Consider the following 21,908-nt stretch of genomic DNA (forward strand, 5'->3'; position numbering starts at 1 on the left):
ATCAAATCAGGCATTGGTCACATGAACAATAGCATGAGAGATCACTTGTCCACTCTCCAGTCTCATTATTGCAATTCATTTGAACAAATTACAGCCATCATTTTCACAACAACAAAATAATTTTATTTCCAGAATCTACATCTAATATAAAAATACAAGCATGTGGCTTAACCATTCATTCCTTGCAAGCTTGCTTAGTTTCACCTCCTATTTAAACTAGAATCCAATTAAATGAGTTCATCTTATCACCACAAGTCAAACTCTCTCTCTCTCTCTCTCTCTCTCTCTCTCTATATATATATATATATTGATCCTGTCCGAAGGGCTGACTCAACGGACGCTGGGCACGTGGCGCTCTCCGGTTGCTGATGTGGGTCTTCGACTGGTCGTACGAAGCTCCGGCGACCTTGCACAGAAGTCGGGCCGGGAAGGGGTTCCCGGCGGCGACCCTCCGACGCTCAAGTCAGGCAAGCAAGCGGTAAAGAAAGGGGCTCCAAAGCTTGTAGAATGCGTACCTCCGGCGAAATCTGCGGCTCTTTATATAGAGCGGTGAAAGAGCCTCTACACGCCCACCGAGGTGCGTACGTGTCCGCAGCCCATACCTCGGTATGTGTGTGTCAGAAAGCTTACCTGACGTCATACTGCAACAGTCCCATCGCGCCTTCGATGGGACAACAGAACACCTTGTTGTCAGACTTAGAGTATGGCCTAGCCATAGGACTTGACGGCTGTCAGAAGATGTTCCTATCCTTCATCCACCGCCCGGCCGGGACGTCCGTCCGACGGCCGACGCGAAGAGCGTCGTCCGGACGGCTTTAATTCCCTGCGCTGGCCGGCCGGAGCGCCCATTATGTCCTGCCTTCTCTTAGGCCTTCCGTTCGGTCATTATTTACTGTTTCATTGAGCGTCGGAACCCCGACCCCTGTTAGGGCGTCTTTTACTATCAGACGTTTACGAGCAGACCGATCGGCCTGCAATCTTCTCATGCGTCCGGTCAGCTCATCCTTCTTCGACGGACCACCTGACCATTTGACCTCCACCTGACGTTGACTCCTCATTAGGGGGTCCCGGGCTCTTACCACCGGATCACTTGCCTTCCCCTCGAGTAGTCGAAGGAGGCGAAGTCCGACCGATCGAGCAATGATTGCATTGGGCCGCTCGGCCAGCATAAGGATGCTCGTCCGTTCGGCGGTATCTTGTCCGTGCCTTGTGTTTTCGAATCCATGTCATGCTCTCCCTACTATCCATCACGTGCGCTGCGCATGGTAAAGGGAGCTCATTAAATGCGGCCAGCTGCCACGTGGCGATCGTGCTTTGTCAGCGTATGGCGGTGGCGTCACTTCCGATGGCTGGATGACGACCTTGATATCGGTGACCTGAATCGAGCGGTGGAAATTGATGGCGGCTGCCCGTATAAAGCTCCGACCCCTCGCTCTTCGCCATTTCGACCTCCTCGCTTCAGACATTCCACTGCTCCTCCTTTCACGGCGACCTGCGTTCGGCTTTCGGCGACCCTGACTTCTTGGACCATCTTCTTTGCTCGTAAGACCCTTTTTCTTGCTCCCAACTTCTTTCTGTTAATCGTCTCCTTCAGTCGGTTTCCATCCATTCCTTGCTTGAACCTTCCCCTTTTGTCCCGCATTCCTGTCTTTCGATCATGACTAGTACTTCGCAGTCAACCGGCGGTGCTCCGGGTCTTTGGTATTCGACCATGGAAAGCCGGTTCGACGAGGAGGACGCCTTGCGCCTCACTCGAACCTATGACCTGCCGACCGACCACCAAATAGTTTTAGCCACACCGGCCGATCGGCCTCATGAACCGCCGCCCGGCACCGTTCTTTTCTTCCGAGACCAATTTCTGGCCGGACTGCGTTTTCCACCCCACAAGTTTTTCTTACAAGTTTGCAATTATTTTCGCATTCTGCTCGGCCAGGTAGTTCCCAACTCTATCAGGCTGCTGAGCGGAGTGATAGTTTTGTTAAACTGAACGGCATCCCCTTAGACCCAAAAATTTTCCACTACTTCTACTATCCCAAGCAGGCCGAGTGGGGCACTTTTGTTTTTCAATCTAGGATAGGTTTCGTCCTCTTCGATAACATGCCGAGCTCCAACAAACATTGGAAGGAGCACTTTTTCTATATACGTTTTCCCGAACGGCCAACTTTTCATTCCAAGTGGCAGACGGCGATGCCGGCGCAACCGGAGCTTAGCAAATTTAGAGGCGACGCGGCCTACCTTCATGCAGCCGAACGGCTAGTTGGCCAGCGCTATCATATTGACAAGCTACTCCTCCCGGGAGTAATGCACATATTCGGCTTGTCCTCTACCACAGTCGATCTGCCCTGCAGCATGAGTAAGTTCCCTTATCTTACCGTTTGTTTTGTTCTAACTGATTTATTTTTTGCTTCTGCAGCTGAAGTCATGTGGCGCGCCAAGGCAACCGAAAAGCTCAAATTGAAAGTCGCTCAGATTGAGGCGGCGACGAACAAGGAGGTCGCCGAGCGGGGCCTTGGTCTAGCCGCTCCGACCGGCGAGTTAGGCGAGGGGACTCAGGATGCCCCTGAAGCCTTAGCAGCCACTACCTCTCAAGAGGAGGCAGCGGGCGGCACAGATCCTTCTACCCAAGCCGAGGTGGAGGGCCGTTCAGCCGACGATGTTCCGCTAGTCACTCGGAAGCGCCGACGACCGGAATCTGCGTCTGCCTCCACTCCACTTGATGAACCACAGCCCGAGCGGGGCGCGGATGCTCCGGTGTTGTCCGGGACGGTTTCTCTCGAGAGCACTCCGACCCCGCATGGCTCTCCAAGGGCCAGCTCTGAGGTGCCGCCATCCAGCCCTTCTAGAACTCTGCGCCGTATCAGGCGTTTGGGCGAGCTTCCTCCTCGTCCACCGGTAAGGCCGATGCCTCTCAGAGCGAGTCGAGCGGCTCGAATTTAATTAAGACCGTTTTGCGCCTCCCCTCAGAGGAATACATGGCTACTGCTGATCGCCGGCATCGACACCACCTGGAGCGCAATCGGCTCCTCGCTCTGGCATCTCGCCAGGACGCCGGCCGATAAAAGCGATGATTCCGGTAGCTCGGCGACAAGAACCTCCAACAGCCACCGGTATGCTCTTCTTCTTTATTTGTGTAATGAATTAAGTTGTTAACCTATTCACCTTCTCAGAACTGGTGGAGCAGATTGCCATTAGCAATCGGTTGGCCGAGCTAGAGGATGAATCGAGAAAACTTAAAGCCGCCAGGGACAATCAACAATCGACGGCCGCTCTGGAGAAGGCAAAAATCACTGGAAGCCAAACGGAAAAGGGCTTCCGATCGGCGAGCAAGGTCGTCCGGCTTGATGATCAACGAGATAAGGAGATCAAGACGGTGACCACCCGGAGCCGAGCCATCGATGATATGGACCGGATGAAGGTGGAGATCCGAGGTGAGCAACGATCAAGGATCTGATGCTCTGGCTCACAGAAGGAGAGCCGCTCCGATCTCCAAAGATTGATGGAGACTTGAAGGATCTCGAGCCGCCACGCGCCACGCTCCAAAGAATATCAAGAGGGGAGTCGGCCCGACGGCGAAGGAGGCGATTCCGCTAAGATTTCGAGAGAAGTTTACCGACAAGATATCCTCACTTTCGAAGAAGCGATCAAGGCGGTGGATTACCTGAAGACCAAGGGCCACCGCCCGCCGAGCTGGCCATGACGCAACGGTCGCGCCGGTGATGGCCATCCTTGACACTCTTTTTGACTTTGACGCGTGATAAGCGTTTTTTCTTTTTTGTATTCCAGCCGTTCGGCCCAACTTATTTCTATAGTAACTTTTTTGGTTAGCCTTGTACTTAATAGATAACCTTTTCTTTTCCTTCAGTTTTTGTTTTGGCAAGAAATTTTCCTCTCGTCATAACTAAAGTGTTATGTAAAACTCCTCCGCTCGGCACTACGCTCCGTCAGACAAGTCGGTTGTCTTTAATGTCTTTCATTATGCGACTGAGTAGCCGCTCGGCGCGCGAACGTCACTCGTTTACTTGCTCGCATTTTTAATTCCGCTTAACCATTTTTTGCTTCGAGCCTTACCTCAAAGGGGTTTTCGTTAGATTTTCGCGAGACCTCCACGCTTATACGGCTGCGTCTCGATATTTAACGCGAGCTCGACGGTCTTCCGCCGGGCGTTTATGACGCCGACTGCTCTCGATTTTTAACGCGGTCGACGGTCTTCCGCCGACGCGTTATGACGCCGGCTCGTCTCGATTTTTAACGCCTCGAGCTCGATGGTTTCCGCCGACGCGTTTATGACGCCGCTCTCGATTTTAACGCTTGAGCTCGGCGGTCTTCCGCCGGACGCTTATGACTGCTCCCCTTGATTTTTAACGTCGAGCTCGGCGGTCTTCCGCTCGGACGCTTATAGAGGCAGACTCTCGATTTTTAACGTCGAGCTCGACGGTCTTCCGCTCGGACGCCGGCTCGTCTCTCGATTTTTAACGCCGGAGCTCGGCGGTCTTCCGCTCGGACGTTATGTCGGCGCCGCTCTCGATTTTTAACGTCGGAGCTCGACGGTCTTCCGCTCAGACGCCGCCTCGCCTCTCGATTTTTAACGTCCGGAGCTCGACGGCCTTTACGGCTAACTCGACACTGCGCTCGGCAAACCCTTGGCAATCCTTTGAATTAATTTTGCTTCTGCATTACAAGGACAAGGCGACTAACATATACAAAATGATTTACATTCGTGCTTTCACCCCGCTCGATAAGGCTGGAGATGATTCGCACTCACGGTCGATCCACCGCCTGCCTTCATCCTCAAATAATAAGCTCCCGAGCGAGCTTTTCAATAACCTCAAGGGGCCGCCAAGGAGCTTTGTTGCACGTCGCCGACCGGCGATTTTCTTCCGCACAAGATCGCCGACTGAATGATCCGGGATTACGCGTTGTAGTTTTGCTTCATCCGCCGCCGCAGATGCCATTAGCCGCGCTCCTCGTCGACCAAATCTAGCTCCATGTTCCTCCATTCGGCGTCATAACTCTGGATCCGGACGGACTCAACGCCAACTTCGACCGGAATGACCGCCTCGCCGCTATACACCAAGGCGTGACGCCTGTCCCTTCCTTCGGGCGTTCGGATGGCCCATAAGACGCCCGACACTTCATCCGCCAACTTCCCCCAAATGGTCGAGCCGAGCATCGAAGAATTTCCGATCTACTTGACCGCCGCTCGGGATAAGCCACGGATGTGAAGTGTTGCTCGATGCCGAGTTTTGCACCACTCCTCTAGCACCTTCCCCGTGAAGCCGCCCATTATTGGAAACCAATCGGCGAGGGATGCCGAACCGATAGATGATGTTGCCGGATGAATTTTTGACCATCCGCTCGGTGATCTTGGCTCGGCCTCCACCCACTTGGAAAAATAATCCATCGCCACTAGCAAAATTTCCTTTCCGGTCGCCGTCGGAAATGGACCGACAATATCCATTCCCATTGGTCGAACGGACACGAAACGGTTGATGCCTTCATTTCCTCGTCGGTGGGAGAAGTTATGGTACTTCCGCACGAAGGCACGTAGAATCTTGTCTGACGAGCGTCCTTGTAAGATCGGCCAAAGTATCCGCTAGCAGGATCTTCTTAGCTAGTGATCGTCCGCCGGATGTCCTCCGCACGATCCTTGATGTACCTCTTGGAGGATGTAAGCCGAGTCTTCCGAGCTCACGCATTTCGACGAGAGAAAGCCTTTTGTAAAGCTGATCACCGATGAGTGTGAACCGACCGGCCCTCCTTCTTAATTGCTGGGCTGCTTCCGGATGTGGCTCCCGAGCGGAGGAACTCTATGATGGGTGTCCGCCATCGCTTGGAAATGCGAGGCCTTCCATCCGGCCGACGTGCGCCACCAACAAGATTTTTTCAATTGATGGCGACCGACGTTATTGAGCTCGCGAGTTCGGCTAACTCATCGGCTGCTTGATTTTCTGCTGGGTATCTTCTCGACAATAACTTCTCTAAAATCAGCTTTGAGCTTCTCGTAGAGCTTGAGCCGAGCACTATTGATTTCGAAGGTACCAGAGAGGCCGAGCGGCCAACTGCGAATCCGAGTGAAGTGTTACCCGACCGGCTCCCACACGCCGCTACCTGCAAGCCGGCCATGAGGGCCTCATACTCTGCTTCATTGTAGCTTTATAATCCAAAGGACGGATAAGTGCATCTTCTCTTCTTGAGGGAGAGTAACAATATTCCAATCCCGCTTCCGAGCGAGTAGACGACCCATCCACATATATTCTCCACATAGCTTCCCGCTCCGGCTTTTGCACCTCGATCACAAAATCGGCCAAGGATCGCGCTTTGATCGCCGAGCCGGTATTGGATATCAATTCACTTAACTCCGTCCATTCACGAGCCGTCGGATGCCTCCGGATTTAGCAATACGCTACCGAGCGGACTATTGGTTTCGACAATGATGGTACGCCTGTAAAATATGGGCGGAGCGGCGAGGACCGAGCGAAGGCTAGCTTTTCGAGCCCAGTGTAGATTCAAAGTCTTTAAAATGTGACTAAGGAAATACATGTGCTCTTCTCCATCGCCTCACTAAAGCCGAGCCGATTGCATGCTCGGTTGAAGACAAGTACATGTAAAGTGGCTCGCCCGTTGGCTAATAACGGGAGAGAGTTCAGATACGCCTTTAAATCTTCGAACGCCCGGTCATTTTGTAACCTTGCGCAAGATCTTGAAAATGGAAGGCTCCGGCGGTTTGGAGATGAATCGACAGAGCGGTTATCACCGGCCAAACAGACTTCCTCAGTATTTCTGGAGGCGATATCTCAGAGTTTTCACCTTCGATTTGCTGATGCCCCGGTCACTATGCACTAAAGCCCTCTTTTGCTCGAACAGCACTTCGGGATTTAGCTGACCCATATTTCAGCAATGCTCAAGGTTTCCTCCATGTCTTTGAAGAGATCGTCGGATGGACTTTATGAGAATGTCGTCCACATAAACTTCTAGATTCCACCGATCCGCTCTCCAATACTTTATTCATCAAGCTACCGATATGTGGCCCCCGATTCTTCAATCCGATCACATTATAGCAATAAGTGCCGTCACGGTCGACTTTTCCCGATCTTCTCGGCGGCGGCTGGTGATAGCCCCGTAGGCCTGATTAATTCTTGTAGAGTCCACCACCGATCTATCCGGCAGAGGATAAAATCTTCTGCAAGCTTTGTTGAGATCCCGAAATCTATGCACACCTCCACTTGTTGCCCGGCTGGAGACTAATACAATGTTAGCCAACTAGCTCGGGATGGCCGACCTCCAAGAGCTTTTCCACCTCCGCCGGATGATGACATTCGCTCAAAATCTCTTTTTCTCGCTTATCGGCCGTCCCGGACACGCAACTCAGTCTTTGTATGCCAAAATTCGTCATGTGTCGACCGACGAAGACATCATGATTTCTTCTGAGGCATTGGATCAATTCTTCTTTCTGCTTCTCTTCCGGATCGGACGCTATAAAGGTTGTGGCCTCCGCTCGGGTTGGGTGAATCTGCACTTCCTCTTTTTCTTCATAAATTAAAGAGGGTGGCTTTTCGGTGATGGCGTTTACGATCCGGGCGCCTTGGATCCTAATTTGGTGTTCGGGGAGCGCAGCTCAACATCGCCGAATGTCGCTAGTTCTCACTTGGTAACTTGATAATGGTCGTGATATGCCTACGATCGCTCGGATCCGCGTCCCAAAACGACGTTGTAGGATGAGGAAGAGTCGACCACGACGAAGTTCGTTGTCCGTGTCCTCCCGAGCGCTCTTCTCCCAGGTAGCCACCGGATCCGTCCGATCACAACTTCAGTAAACCCGTAGAGCGGGGTTGTCACGTGGCTCGATCAATTACCGATCGAACGCCTTCAATACGATGTCGATCGAGCTCCCGTGTCAACAAATACACTGAATAGTGTAATCACCACTTCATGAGCGAGCATCGCCGTGGGGTACTTCAACTCCTTCCAGTCCTTGGGCCCAAACTAATTTGGTCCTTCGCTCGCCATACCGATCGCACGTCACGGACGCCGCCTTTCTCGCCGCATTAACTGCTCGATCAAGGCGACCGTCCAAGATTCCGAGGTACAGGATGAGCCACGAAGGGAAGACTTTGCAATCCCTTGTGCGTATCCGTCCGGTGGAAGGAGCGGAACATCGGGTCCATTTCTTCTTCGGCCGGAGGCGCTACCTCGCATACGAGACTCGCTGGGAGATCGGATTGCTCGCCCTGGTCCTCTAGCGGCGATGAGTGGCGGTCGCCCGCCGGAGGAGCCCGCCTACCGAGTTTTTCCTCGCCGCGCTTCTTCCACGCTGATATATTCGTTCGCCTGTAGCATATGATCATAGTCTCGGGCGGCTTTCGGATGAACGATCGGAAAAATCCCCATCCACTAGGCCTTGTGCGAAGGCATTCATCATGGTTTCCGAGGTGGCGTTGGAATGTCCATCGCCACTGGTCGAACCGCTGGATGTAGGCTCAAGCGATTCACGCCTCTTGCTCGACGGCGCAGGCTCACGCCGTTGATACCGATCGCTGCAAACGATGGAGGAAGGCCGCTCAAGTCCTTCAAGCTTGTGATGGATCCGTCCGGAACCACCGTTGAGCCGATCCCAGAGAGTGGTAAGAAAAACTCGGCACTTTACTCCATCTGTATGATGGAGAGTGGTGTTATCGAACTTACCCGGATGATCAGATTGTACTCGCCGATCGTCGGAGGCACGTAGTGCTTGGGCGGAGGGTCTTGTAGAATAGCCTCCGAAAATCGCGATTGATCCGCCGGGGGCTTTCCTTCATTGTCTCGCCTTGGTATTTCATCCAAGATGATCCCCGCCTCGATTAGTCTTTGCGGCTCCGGAGGAGTGCGGAAGAGAGCCCAATGGAATGGTACTGTCGGTGGTCCGCTCGACAACCAGACGCCGATGTTGCTTGTTGCTCCGCCGCCGCGGCTTGCTTTTACTCCACGAGCTTGGCCCTCATCTCGATCGAGCGCCGAGTTCCTCGCTCGAAAGCGCCACCACGTGTTGTCGCCCACCGCCCATTGTTCCCGTTCGGATGCGCAGGAGCTTCCCGACGCACGCAAATCGATCCCGTCCGAACGGCCGACTCAACGGACGCCGGGCACGTGGCGCCTCCGGCGATGTGGGTCTTCGATCGACGAAGCTCGGCGACCGCGACAGAAGTCGGGCCGGAAGGGTTCCCGGCGACGCTCAAGTCAGGCAAGCAAGAGGTAAAGAAAGGGGCTCCAAAGCTTGTAGAATGCGTACCTCCGGCGAAGTCTGCGGCTCTTTATATAGAGCGGTGAAAGAGCCTCTACACGCCCACCGAGGCGCGTACGTGTCCGCAGCCCATACCTCGGTATGTGTTTGTCAGAAAGCTTACCTGACGTCATACTGCAACAGTCCCATCGCGCCTTCGATGGGACAACAGAACACCTTGTTGTCAGACTTAGAGTATGGCCTAGCCATAGGACTTGACGACTGTCAGAAGATGTTCCTATCCTTCATCCACCGCCTGGCCGAGACGTCCGTCCGGACGGCCGACGCGAAGAGCGTCGTCCGGACGGCTTTAATTCCCTGCGCCGGCCGGCCGGAGCGCCCATTATGTCCTGCCTTCTCTTAGGCCTTCCGTTCGGTCATTATTTACTGTTTCATTGAGCGTCGGAACCCCGACCCCTGTCAGGGCGTCTTCTATTATCAGACGTTTACGGGCAGACCGATCGGCCTGCCCTCTTCTCATGCGTCCGGTCAGCTCATCCTTTTTCGACGGACCACCTGACCCTTTGACCTCCACGTGGCGTTGACCCCTCGTTAGGGGGTCCCGGGCTCTTACCACCGGATCATATATATATATATATATAAGAGATTTTGCACTCTAAATACTAGCAAGAATTGTTTTGCATTGATATGTTCCTACACTATTACTAGGCTTACTGTAATTATGGACTATCAAAAAAAAGTGGAGGAATTATCAGCATGCACCAATGACCAATTGATAACAGAAATTAAAAATCCAAAATTCTAGTTAAAAATCACCAGATGGAAAGTGTTAGTAGACTCAGTTCCGAATAATTTCATAGTTTGACTTTTAGCATGCACAGGGTGGCAGAAAACACTGAATTGAAATAAGCAAGACAAAAAAGTAACACTGCAATTCTGCATATCTATCAATAAGCAATGAAAGTTCTATTCGGAGGCTAATATCTCAAGTTGGCATAACAGCTTCAGCCACTTCACTTTATTTAAGCACATAAAAGCAAGGTTTAAAATCTCGACCCATGCCGAGGTTCCGATCTTAGACCGGAACGATACGATTTCGGTTATCGTATCGTGCCGTGCCAATACGGTTTCGGTATTTTTTTTATTTATATATAATAATTATTAGATAAATATGTTATGGTGTATAATTTAAAAATAAATGATATTGATTTTATATAAATTCTTAATTATTGGACAATGTAATATGATAAAAAAAAATAACTAAATACAGTTTTCTTTTAAAAAAAATTAATCTACTGATAATTTAAATTAAAATTGATACATCATAATATATTACCTTACTAATACCAAAAAGAGTGGTGTGAATTAGATGGAAGCATTGATTCTTGCAACATTCTGCTTTAGGTAAATAATGTAAATTTTAAATAGTAAAAAAAATATCAATTAAACAGTAAATAGTAAAAAAATATAAAATAATAAAAAAATTATCAGAATATAAATTTAATTTTTTATAATTTTTAAAGATTTTTTTAGAATTTTTAAATGAAATTTACAATAATAAAAAAATATTATAATATAAATCAAAATTATTATAATTTTTAAAAAATTTTAAATGAAATTTTAAATATTAAAAAAATGATTTTCAGAAGATTAATTAAATTAAATTTATTAAAAAAATTAATTTTAAACGTATTCTATTGAGATAATTTAATTAGCATTTATAAAAGCTTATTCGAAATATTACACATGGGAATTGTTTAAATTAATTAATTGAAAATTTTAATTTCCCATCGTCAAAATATTGCGCAGGACGGGTCACGATAGGGACTGCGATGGATCGCGAAGAGGGGGGACGTCCGGCGACCCTTCTGGCGGCGCTGAAAGCGTGCCACGACGCCTTCAGCACCAAAGGCATCCCGCAACTCCTCCGGCGCACCTTGCGACGCATCGAGACGGGGAAGTTTAAGGTGCCGGTTTCGGCCGGGTGACGGAACAATAAACACCTTCCATGCCGCCTAGCACGGAACGACATTTCAGTCCATGCATAAAAGTCGATTAGTTAGCTCATCAGATAAATATCTAGAGTTTTAGATGAAGTCGAAAAATACCCAGTTTCTTCAGCATGAAACAGGTGAGCTTGCTCCTCTCTGCTTCCTTCATCAATTGACCACCAACCAAGCAATCTGTGTCAACTTGGACACGATGTACCAATAAAGAAGAGAGCTAATTTTTTTATCCAAAATACCATATTCAAATGGTAGACAGATAAAATAGTACCTTGAACCACGATGCACAAAGGCGAAGAAGTCATGAACATTTGATGAAATTCTGAGATATCTACTATCAATAGTTCCATTATGAAGTAAAAAAACAAGCTTCTCCACCAATCTTGAAAAAGAATATAGGATAGCAGCACCTTGCAAAAGAAATAATGGCAAGAAAACTGCAAGAATTGGAATATGCCGAGCACTAGGAGGAGTTCCCTGAACCAGCAAACAAGTAATAAACATATCAGCATGGCATAATATCTTGCTTAAACGAACTTTGCAGTAGTAAGTTTTTTAGCATGTATGCTTTGAACTATGTTCAATTCTAGTTTCTAATTGCAAATGAATTATATAATGGGTAATAGCTGATTTTCCTAGCATTCAAAATTAATACAACAAATAGATTGGCATTATTAGTTCAAGGTTTTACTTAGTTAAGATTACATTTTGTCATTACTTGAACAAACTAGCTATTGGACAGCCCTTGTATTAGACTCCTACATACTCTTTGAACTTAAAGTGTACCGATCCATAGTTATGATTATCTATGCTCATTTATACAGTTGCCATTTGCAAGTATGTTGGTACTTTGGTTAACAGAGGTTGTAATATTAACGAATTCAAAAGTTCAGTTGAGAATTATACGGTGTTCAAATATTAAATGCAAGGTAAAACTTCAACATCGTTCCTGTTTTCAAGTTCCCTTTTAGCTTAGACTTGTCCTAACTTATTAAGCATTCGCACATGGACAAGGAGATGATTGCACCAGTCTTAAACTAAAATTTTGGGCATGCAATTAGTATGAACTATAATTTTTTTCAATTGAACTTTTCATATTCCCCTTACTCATGTCAGGACAACAAATACAGGTACTACAGCAACTTGGACACCTAGTAAATGATGAGTCAAACACCTAGATTCATTTCAATAACTATACTCCCATATCAAGTAACATAGATTAGAATAGCAACATATGTGCCTAGGACTATGGTAATTGATTCCATGCCCTAGAATGCTACAATTGCACAAAAGAAATTGCCCTAATGATAATCCTCCGAACATGAAGCACTCTAACATAGCAATAGATGATTGACGAAACAACTTAACATAGAAGGCAATATTGTGCTAGTCTCCCTCTACATCATTTTTAGGCAGAATATAGTGCAAGTAATAGTTAAGCAAGTTTAATTTTATAGAGAGATTTTTATTTGCAGCATCTATTAATACACAAATGGATGGCTAGAGTACACCATCAGGATCAAAATTATTTTCTCAATGTGCAAAAGTCCTCAATAATTCAAGCCACGTTTGGTGGTTTTCAATGGCTGTTATTATATCAAGTGTTTTTGTACTATTCTTAGTTGAATAAGAGCAACTTAGCAAACAAGCATATCGTTGAGTGATTGAAGCATGCCCATCCAAGAGCTGGAAGAAAAAAAGAAAGGAACTACAAATGCACATTATACCTCGAGGCGCATGCAAAGCAAAACCTGGAAAACTACAATAGGAATTTTCATTATATGGCCTCCAATGTCTTGCAGACTACATAGCCTATCCTGATCATGGTCCTCAATAGAAGAGAGCAGAAGACCACTATTCCAATCCCGATACCTAATTGCAGTTGAAGAAGAAGCTTCGCCATGAGAAGGACGCCTATGGATCATTAGATTATACCACTTTGTAGACACAAGAAAAGTAAAACATTCTGCAATTCTGAAAATGGTTGGTAGATCAGAAAATACAAGTGGTATTGTAAAAAACCATTGATGTGAAATAGAAAGGAGTGACGTGCTACCCAAAATTTATAAATATATCCCACCAACCAAGAGCTTCAACATCACCTGCACTGACAAAAAGATAGTTGCAAAATTGTATGACGTAGCTGTCATCTAAAATATTAAAATATTATACATGACAAAATATATATATATTGAATATCCTAAACACAGAATCAGATAGGGGAAAACAGGACAAAAGGGAAGCGAAGAAAGAAGATAATAGCTTGAGGAGAAGAGAGAAGATGAGGGGATATAGTAGATAAACAGAAGTTTCAAGATGACGATTAATTTATATCCAAGTACAAACACTTGGATGCTCCTCTATGTGGGAATTCAACAAAGGCACTAATCAGCAAACACATGACAGAAAATTTCTCGAGATCAAACCTACACTCTGAGCCATGTATAGCAAGTCCAACTCCAAAGCACAGGCTAAGAGCACATTAGTGCCTGGCAGCAGGCAGCATTAGATCAGGAGTATAAACGTAAACCAGAGTCCAGATAAAACAGATCCACATGATAGTAATATCAACAGAATTTCATTCATTTTGACTTCTTGTCAATTAGCTCTGTATTTGTTTGAAGGCTCTGTACAGATTAAACGGTAAACCATAGCATATCTGAATGAAATCCCAATTTGAGAACTACAATTTGACTGTCTTCAATTCCAGTTAACTGTTGATACCTTTTTTCCCTTAAAGGGATCTTAGATTCTTTTTTCCAGAGAACATGTAAAGAACAAAATAGCACATAAAATACACTAGAGCTCAAATTTAATGTTCATATAAAGTTGGATAATAAAATTAAATGTTTTATTACTGCAAGATATAAAAGCTTTAGACAAAAATGGTGAAGGGGGATTTACCACACAGCTTAAGAAGGGTGAATATGGAAGCAGCTATGAGAAACACCATGGAGATCGCAACCCAGAAGTGCTAAGACAAGTCCCACAGTATTTAGTATACAAACTTCAGAAAGTCAAAAACAAAATCGTATTGCAATTTGTAATATTCTAGCTTAGAAACTAATGAAAAAGGACAACATGGCCTATTAACACAAGTTCATTTTCCTTTTATTAATAATGCATCTTTCTTACATTGCTCAATGTCCAAATTGCCAGTATGGCAAGTAAATTAGGTAACAAAATGTAGTTAATATTAATTTCATGTGATCTATAAAAACTAGGAACTTATGAGCTTAAGCTTGAAAATATAAAAAGTTGATTGGATCACAGAAAAGTAGGAAGCTGCAATAGATGACTGGAAATCTGGATGAACAAAATCTTCCATATATATATATATATATATATATATATATATAAACAATTGTTAGGAAGGAATTGAATTCTTTTTGTAACATTTACTAGTGAAACTTTTCTACATGATAACACTTACAATTCCTCTTCAAAAACAAGCTCCCATGAGATGCCAAATCAATATTATTTCTCATCAAGAAACCAATATACTCATAAAAACTGAGACTAACTGAAGAATCCAACTGAAGTGAACTTACAGGAAGTGTCTCCCAGATAGCTTCATCACTCATGCTCTCTTCATCTCCTGGCATTAAAGCTCTACACATCCTGAAAATTAGAGCATCAGCCGGAGAGGTCAAATTGCCCAGAGAATTTCAAGGTGACGTGATAACGCTAATATGTGATGGATTTTTTCTTCTTATTGCCTTTTTATTTTTTCTAGTGTTTTCAGATGCACTTTTTGCTTACTTCCCAACAGTTATTATAGAGTCACCATAGTCCTATTTGAAAGATAGTTCTTAAGGAAGTAAACCAATATTCCTAGTTCCCTTTTTAGATATCCAAATGCCTCTTTTGTACATGATTTTATAAGCAGCGGCTTTTCTCATAAAAGAAAATGCTCTGATAAGTGTTGGTATTTCTTAGTATATGAATGCTTGCAACCCAGCATTCTACAGCTCATTCTCAAATACAATAGTACATGGTAAATTAAAACAACACTATTAAGAAACTTAAGCATGTAAATCAATAAAAAGTAACTTATTTAATAATAACTATCTTAATATTATCTCAAAGTCCATCTAAATAGAGGTACCATCCTATAGCAAGTTTCAAAAAGTCATGAACCATTGGATAAATTCATCAGTCTTACAGATACAAATCGATCTTACCATGGTTTTAAATGCTCTTTATCTCACCCAATCCAGATGAGAAGAAAGTTTTACAGTGAGACACTAGGATCAATGCATGTAAAAACTGTTGGACTACGTGGTTGTTTTGATGTGATTAACTAAGTTAGGTTAGGTCCTGTTTGTTATTTGATCTCTGTGTCTAAGTGTACAGGAACTTAGGAGCGCAGGAAGTCAAGCAGAAGACGCAGCTAGCGAGAAGGACGACACAAGAAGAGAGCCGACGGACTCGGTGCGTCCGAAGGACGAAAGAGCTACGGAAGAGTACTCCGGTGGACGAGAAGAACGTGCGCGATGTTCGAGGGACGAGAAGCCGGGACGGAAGCCTGCTCGAGGAGAAGGTCGGAAATTGGATTCGGGTGAGCCCTATTTCGATTGGCCGAAATCACCCAAGCGATCGGAGCTTTGGAAGAAGAAGAAAAATTGAAGCTGGAAGCTATTTATACCATGCAGGTTGAAGGCGCCCTCAACAGCGTTGAGGGCACCCTCAACATTGAAGGTGCCCTCAATAGCATTGAAGGCACCCTCAATGCCATTGAAGGCGTCTTCGACCCAGTCTACATGACTGTTTCGCAGATTGGATAAAGTTTTATCCATACCTTTGCGGGAGGCACCCTCAACCTCGTTGGAGACGCCTTCAACACTCGAGATAGGATTTCCAGGAGCTATATAAAGGCCCCTGGAGCTAGGAAATTATTCATTCAACTGTGTACTCAATTCCTAGCAACCTCTGTGCTTTCTTAGTGTGTAAAAAGGCTTCTCCGCCTACAATGAAGGAGATTCGTAGTGCGCTTTTTCAACCGCCTTGGATTAACAACCTTCTTGGTTGTAACCAAGTCAACTCGCTGAGTCTTCCTGCTTTTCTTCATTTTATTTTCTTATTATTATTGTTGCTATTATTCTTGAGTTGAAAGTTTTGAGGAGGGTATTCTTATTTTGCAGACAATTCACCCCTTCCCTCTTGTCGGTCCAGCTACTCCAACAAGTGGTATCAGAGTCAGACCGCCTCAAAAGGATTAACCACCGTCTGAAGCAACAAAGATCAAGACGATGGTCGGAACAAGTATTCATCCCCCGAAATTCGACGGAGACTTCGCTACGTGGAGACAACGAATGAAGGTATTTTTTAAAACGGATTTCGATATTCTTATAACTATGAAATATGATTTTACAGCTCCAAAAGACAAAGAAGCATACCAATGGACGAAGAAGGAGCAAGCCGATTTCGTGGCCAATGGAAAGGCAGAGTTCCATCTGCTCAGCGTGCTGCCGCCCCAGGAGGTAAGTCGGATCGGAAACTACGAATCCGCCAAAGACCTCTGGGAAAAATTCCTGGAGCTCCACGAAGGCACCTCAAAAGCGAAATTAGCAAGACGCGCTATCCTCCGGACTCAGCTACAAATCTCCGGATAAACAACAGCAAAAAGGTAGCGCAACTCCAAGCGAGAATTAAGGAGTTGATAACTCAACTGACCAATCTCAGAGAATCGGTAACAAATCGAGATTCTATCCAGTACACGCTCAACGCCTTCCCAAGAACTCCAGAGTGGGCGTCCTTAGTAGATACTTACTACATCTCTAAGGACCTTGAGGTAAGTATTTTAGAAAATTTATTTTCTACTTTCGAACTTCACGAGTCTCGAATTGCAGAACCGAAACAAATAGAGATGTCAGATCTCAATGTTGCCCTACAAGCCAAGATGGACGAATGACTCCGAAACGTCGATCGATGAAACTGAAGCAGCGCTATTGGTAAGAAAACTAAATAAGTTTATTAAGACTTGTTCAAAGCAAAACCCTAAAATCTCGTGTAGGGAATCACGAGTTAGGCCTTTATATAGGAAAGAAGATATACACCAAAAGACAAAAATACCCTTATAATTATTCTAGCACTCCCCCTCAAGCTTGAGAATATAAATCATATGCACCAAGCTTGTTACATATGTAGTCAATTCGAGGACCTCTAAGTGACTTAGTGAATATATTTGCTAGCTGATCATTTGAGTTGACAAAACTAGTAGATATTTCTCCAGATATGACTTTCTCTCTGACAAAGTGACAGTCAACTTCAATATGCTTTGTCCTCTCATGGAAGACTGGATTTGAGGCAATATGCATAGCGGCCTGGTTGTCGCATATGAGTGACATTTGTGTAACCTCTCCGAACCTTAGTTCCTGAAGCAACTGTTTTAACCATATAAGTTCTTGACTAGCAATAGTCATAGCTCGATATTCTGCCTCTACACTGGATCTTGCAACAACATTCTGCTTTTTGCTTTTCCAAGAAACAAGGTTACGTCCGACAAATATACAAAATCCAGAAGTAGATCTTCTATCAGAGGGAGATCCTGCACAATCTGCATCAGAATACCCCACGACTTGAGTATGTCTTTTGTCTTCATATAGAAGACCCTTTCCTGGTGTACCCCTGATATATCGAATAATACGAGTCACGGCATCCCAATGTTCTTTGCACGGAGAGCTAAGAAACTGACTTACTATACTCACTGCAAATGAGATATCCGGACGAGTGACAGTAAGGTAGCTTAGTTTCCCTACCAATCGCCTGTACCGTTCAGAATCTGAAAGAGACTCTCCCTGATTTGGCAAGAGCTTGACATTAGGATCCATGGGATTGTCGACTGTCTTTGAGTTTAACATTCCTGTTTCTTCCAGAATATCCATTGCATACTTCCTTTGGGATATAATGATCCCATCTTTAGACTGTGCCACTTCTATCCCTAGAAAATATTTGAGTTTATCGATATCCTTTGTCTGGAAATGTTTGAAAATATGTTGTTTTACTTGTGAAATCCCAAGATGATATTTACCTGTGATGACAATATCATCAACATAAACCACTACATAGATGCAACCAGTAGATGAATGGCGATAAAAGACAGAATGATCAGCCTCATTTCGAGTCATCCCAAACTATTGAATTACGGTACTGAATCTACTGAACCATGCTCTGGGTGATTGCTTGAGACCATATAAAGATTTCCGCAAGCGACATACAAGACCAGAAGACTCCCCCTGAGCAACAAAACATGGAGGTTGCTCCATGTAAACTTCCTCGAGCAGGTCACCATGTAAGAATGCATTTTTGATGTCTAATTGATGAAGGGGCCAATGGCGAATTGCAGCAATAGACAGAAAAAGATGCACAGAAGACATCTTGGCAACAGGAGAAAAAGTGTCTCTATAATCCAATCCAAATACCTGAGTATAGCCTTTAGCGATAAGACGGGCCTTAAGCCGATCAACCGTGCCGTCTACACCAACTTTCACCGTAAACACCCATCGACAACCAACCACTGACTTCCCAGGAGGTAGAGGAACGAGGTCCCAAGTCCCACTGCTTTGTAAGGCACTCATTTCATCAAGCATAGCATGTTTCCATCCCGGATGGGCAAAGGCATCACCTGCTGGAAGAGAAACAGACGACAAGGAAGACAGACAATAATAATAGGATGGGGAAAGACAATGATAGCTCAAAGAAATATAGTGAGGAGAAGGATTACGAGTGGAACGCATGCCCTTTCGAAGTGCAATAGGAACATCAGAGTCAAGAGATGGGACCGGAGGAAACGGCGAAGGACTTGGCTCCAAAGATGTGCCCACGGTAGTGTCAGTGTTGGTCGGCGGCAAAGTAGAACGAGGACGACGCTGATAAACCTACAAAGGAGGAGACGAAGCTGGAGATGATAGAGGCGCCTCCGGAGGACAAAAGATAGTTACTACTGGAGGCGGAGGAGAGAACTCGGATGGAGATGCGTAAGGCCCTAAAAAGGGAATCAGATCAAAGAATGTGACATCAGCAAGGATAAAGTACTGACGGAGAGTAGAAGAATAACACTTATACCCTTTCTGATATTGAGGTATCCAAGGAAGATACACTTATGAGACCGGGGAGAGAATTTATCAATGCCAGGATTAAGAGCATGAGCAAAATATATAGAACTAAAGACCCTAGGTGGTAAAGGATGAAGAGACTAATGAGGTTAAATTACATAATGAGGTATTTTACCCTAGAAAGTTGGGGAAAACATGCGATTGATGAGATAACACGCAGTAAGTATAACGTCGCCCCAAAACTGATGAGGAACGTGAGAGTGGAGAAGAAGAGCCATGGTCTTAAGGAGATGACGATTCTTACGTTTTGCAACCCCATTCTGTTGAGAGGTATGAGGGCGAGATGTGCGATGCAACACGTGAGATGTCAAGAAGGTACGAAATTGAGTAGATAAATACTCGCATTATCACTTTGTAAAGTTCAAGGAAGTACCAAATTGAGTTTTAGTTCAGAAAAAAGATTCAAAATAGAAACAATTCTGAACGATCCTTCGTCAGATATAACCATGTACAACGGGAAAATCGTCTATAAAATAACAAAATACCTTGATCCCATTGTAGAAGAAACACGCCCCAAACATCGGAATGAACCAAAGCAAAAGGAGACATAGCCCGACTCTCAATACGAGGAGAAAAAGAACTTGAATATGCTTACCTAATCGACACGACTCACAAGATAAAGACTCTAAGTGAGAAAGACTAGGATGAATCGCTTTAACTTATTAAGACTGGATGTCCCAACCGAGTATGAATAAGTAGTGGAGACGCACACCAACCAACAAAAGAGGGTTGTTGAAGCCGATATAGGCCATGAGATTCACATCCGAAGCCAATCATCCTCCCCGTACTCCGGTCCTGTAAAGAAATAGACGTATTAATAAAAGTAAGTTGACTTATCGATAATAAATTAAAGGGAGCGCCGGGAACATAAAGAACATTATGAATGGAAAGAGATGAAGAAGGATGAACAATGTCAATACTGATTGAGCTAGAACCATCGCCACGGTGACCATCGCAAATTACCGTGAGAGAGGAAAATAGGATTTATTACCGGTGATATGATCAGGCCCTAATCAAGAACCCAAGGACCAAGAACGAGATATGCCAAGAAGGAAGTACCAACAGGTAATGGTAACCCGAAGCCTGACGATCCTCAAACCATTTCAAAAAGTCAGTATAGGAAGGTGTTGGAGTCGAATCCGATGTTAACTGTGAAGTGGAAGCTGAAGAAGCAACAGAACTCTGAACGACCTAGGCAGCACGAGGAGGACGACCATGTAGACTCCAACACTTATCAATCGTGTGTCCCAGTCGGTGGCAGTGATCACACCAAGGACGGCCTTTGCCACCCTTGCGAGGTGGAGGTCCTTTGTGTCGAGAGACCAAAGCTGACGAGTCGGGATGAAGAAGGCATTGTCAAGACTTTGGCCGGACACGGAGTAGAGTCGCCCAGTTATTGTCCATGGTAGCCTGGGACTGCCCAGGATCTAGTCACGGACATGAGAATAATCTATGGGCATAAAAAATTTCTTTCGATTTTCAAGCTCTTCAACAGGATCAGCTGCAGGTGGAAGCAGTTCATTGAAGTCACAAAGAATGCTAGACACTGAACCCAGATAAGTTGACATTGAATCCTTAATCTGATGGGCGCTGAGGATGGTCATGAGATCTTCACAAACTTGATAGAGTCGCCGAGAGGTGTTTGTAAAGAGTTGTTGAGCTTGTGTCCAAACAGCTTTGCAGGTTTTGTGAGTACGGAAGACATTCCTAAGAGATGGATGGATGGTGGCTCGGATAATACAACACAACTGAGCGTCAACCTTCTTCCACAGAGGGAGATCGGCGACTTGAACATCTTCTTCAGTTTGAGTGAGGTGTGTCCCATAACCCTGTCCAATAAGCCAAAGCTCAATGTGAGATGCCCAAGAAATATAATTTTTACCATCCAACTGCTCGGAAGAAAGAGGTGCAGTGATATGGTTGGTAAAGATTGACGTATCTGGCTTTGGGGCGCCAGATGCAGCCATGAATAGAGCTGTGAAGCAGGCTGCTGGAATATATGAGGTGAGCTTGCTAGAAGAGATTCCTTAGCAACCAACCACAGAAGAAAAGGGAGTTGCTGCTAGTGACAGGGCTTGTTGGCTACTGGAAGCCTCAGAGCCGCAGCGGACAAAATCACACTAAGTCTTTCACGCCTCTACTCGAGCCCAACGAGGAGAAACGAAGGAGAAGTGGCGATCGAGAAGCCTCAGAATAGCAAAGCCAGGAAGAGGGTGAGAAGGCAGAGGGAGCGGAGGAGGAACACGGCTCCCAGGGCAAAGATGGCGACCCTTCTGCGGGAGAGGAAGTATCGGCGCCCGGATCGAGCGCGGGAGTATCGTGCCTCCGTGGAGGGCACCGGCAGAGGAGGCGGCGGAGGGGAGCGGCGATTCGGAGAAGAGGCGGATCTAGAGGGAGTGGTGGCGCAGGGGGAAAAACCAGAGGCAGACGGATGTGTTGAGATTAGGAAGGATGAGGCGGCGGAAGAACCACGGTGGCGCAGGGAGGAAAGAAATTAGGGTTTTAACCTGGCTCTGATACCATGTTCAAAGCAAAACCCTAAAATCTCGTGTAGGGAACCACGAGTTA

General features: G+C 45.7%; 1 protein-coding gene across 2 annotated transcripts in view; it reads right to left on the minus strand.

Moving 5' to 3' along the window:
• LOC122021738 overlaps positions 1-21,908 on the minus strand; it is a 31,658-nt gene that overhangs the window by 2,014 nt on the left and 7,736 nt on the right. Inside the window, exons 5-10 of one of the 2 annotated variants that reach the window (XM_042579892.1) lie at positions 14,775-14,844; positions 14,128-14,197; positions 13,280-13,325; positions 12,951-13,137; positions 11,495-11,700; positions 11,326-11,400 (exon numbers count right to left, since the gene is read on the minus strand). In XM_042579892.1, coding sequence (XP_042435826.1) covers positions 11,326-11,400; positions 11,495-11,700; positions 12,951-13,137; positions 13,280-13,325; positions 14,128-14,197; positions 14,775-14,844 — 654 coding nt within the window. Of the gene's footprint in view, positions 1-11,325; positions 11,401-11,494; positions 11,701-12,950; positions 13,198-13,279; positions 13,326-14,127; positions 14,198-14,774; positions 14,845-21,908 lie in introns of both variants that reach the window. The other variant, XM_042579891.1, reaches the window with a different exon arrangement.

Source organism: Zingiber officinale, chromosome 9A, assembly GCF_018446385.1.
Source record: "Zingiber officinale cultivar Zhangliang chromosome 9A, Zo_v1.1, whole genome shotgun sequence".
NCBI lineage: Eukaryota > Viridiplantae > Streptophyta > Magnoliopsida > Zingiberales > Zingiberaceae > Zingiber > Zingiber officinale.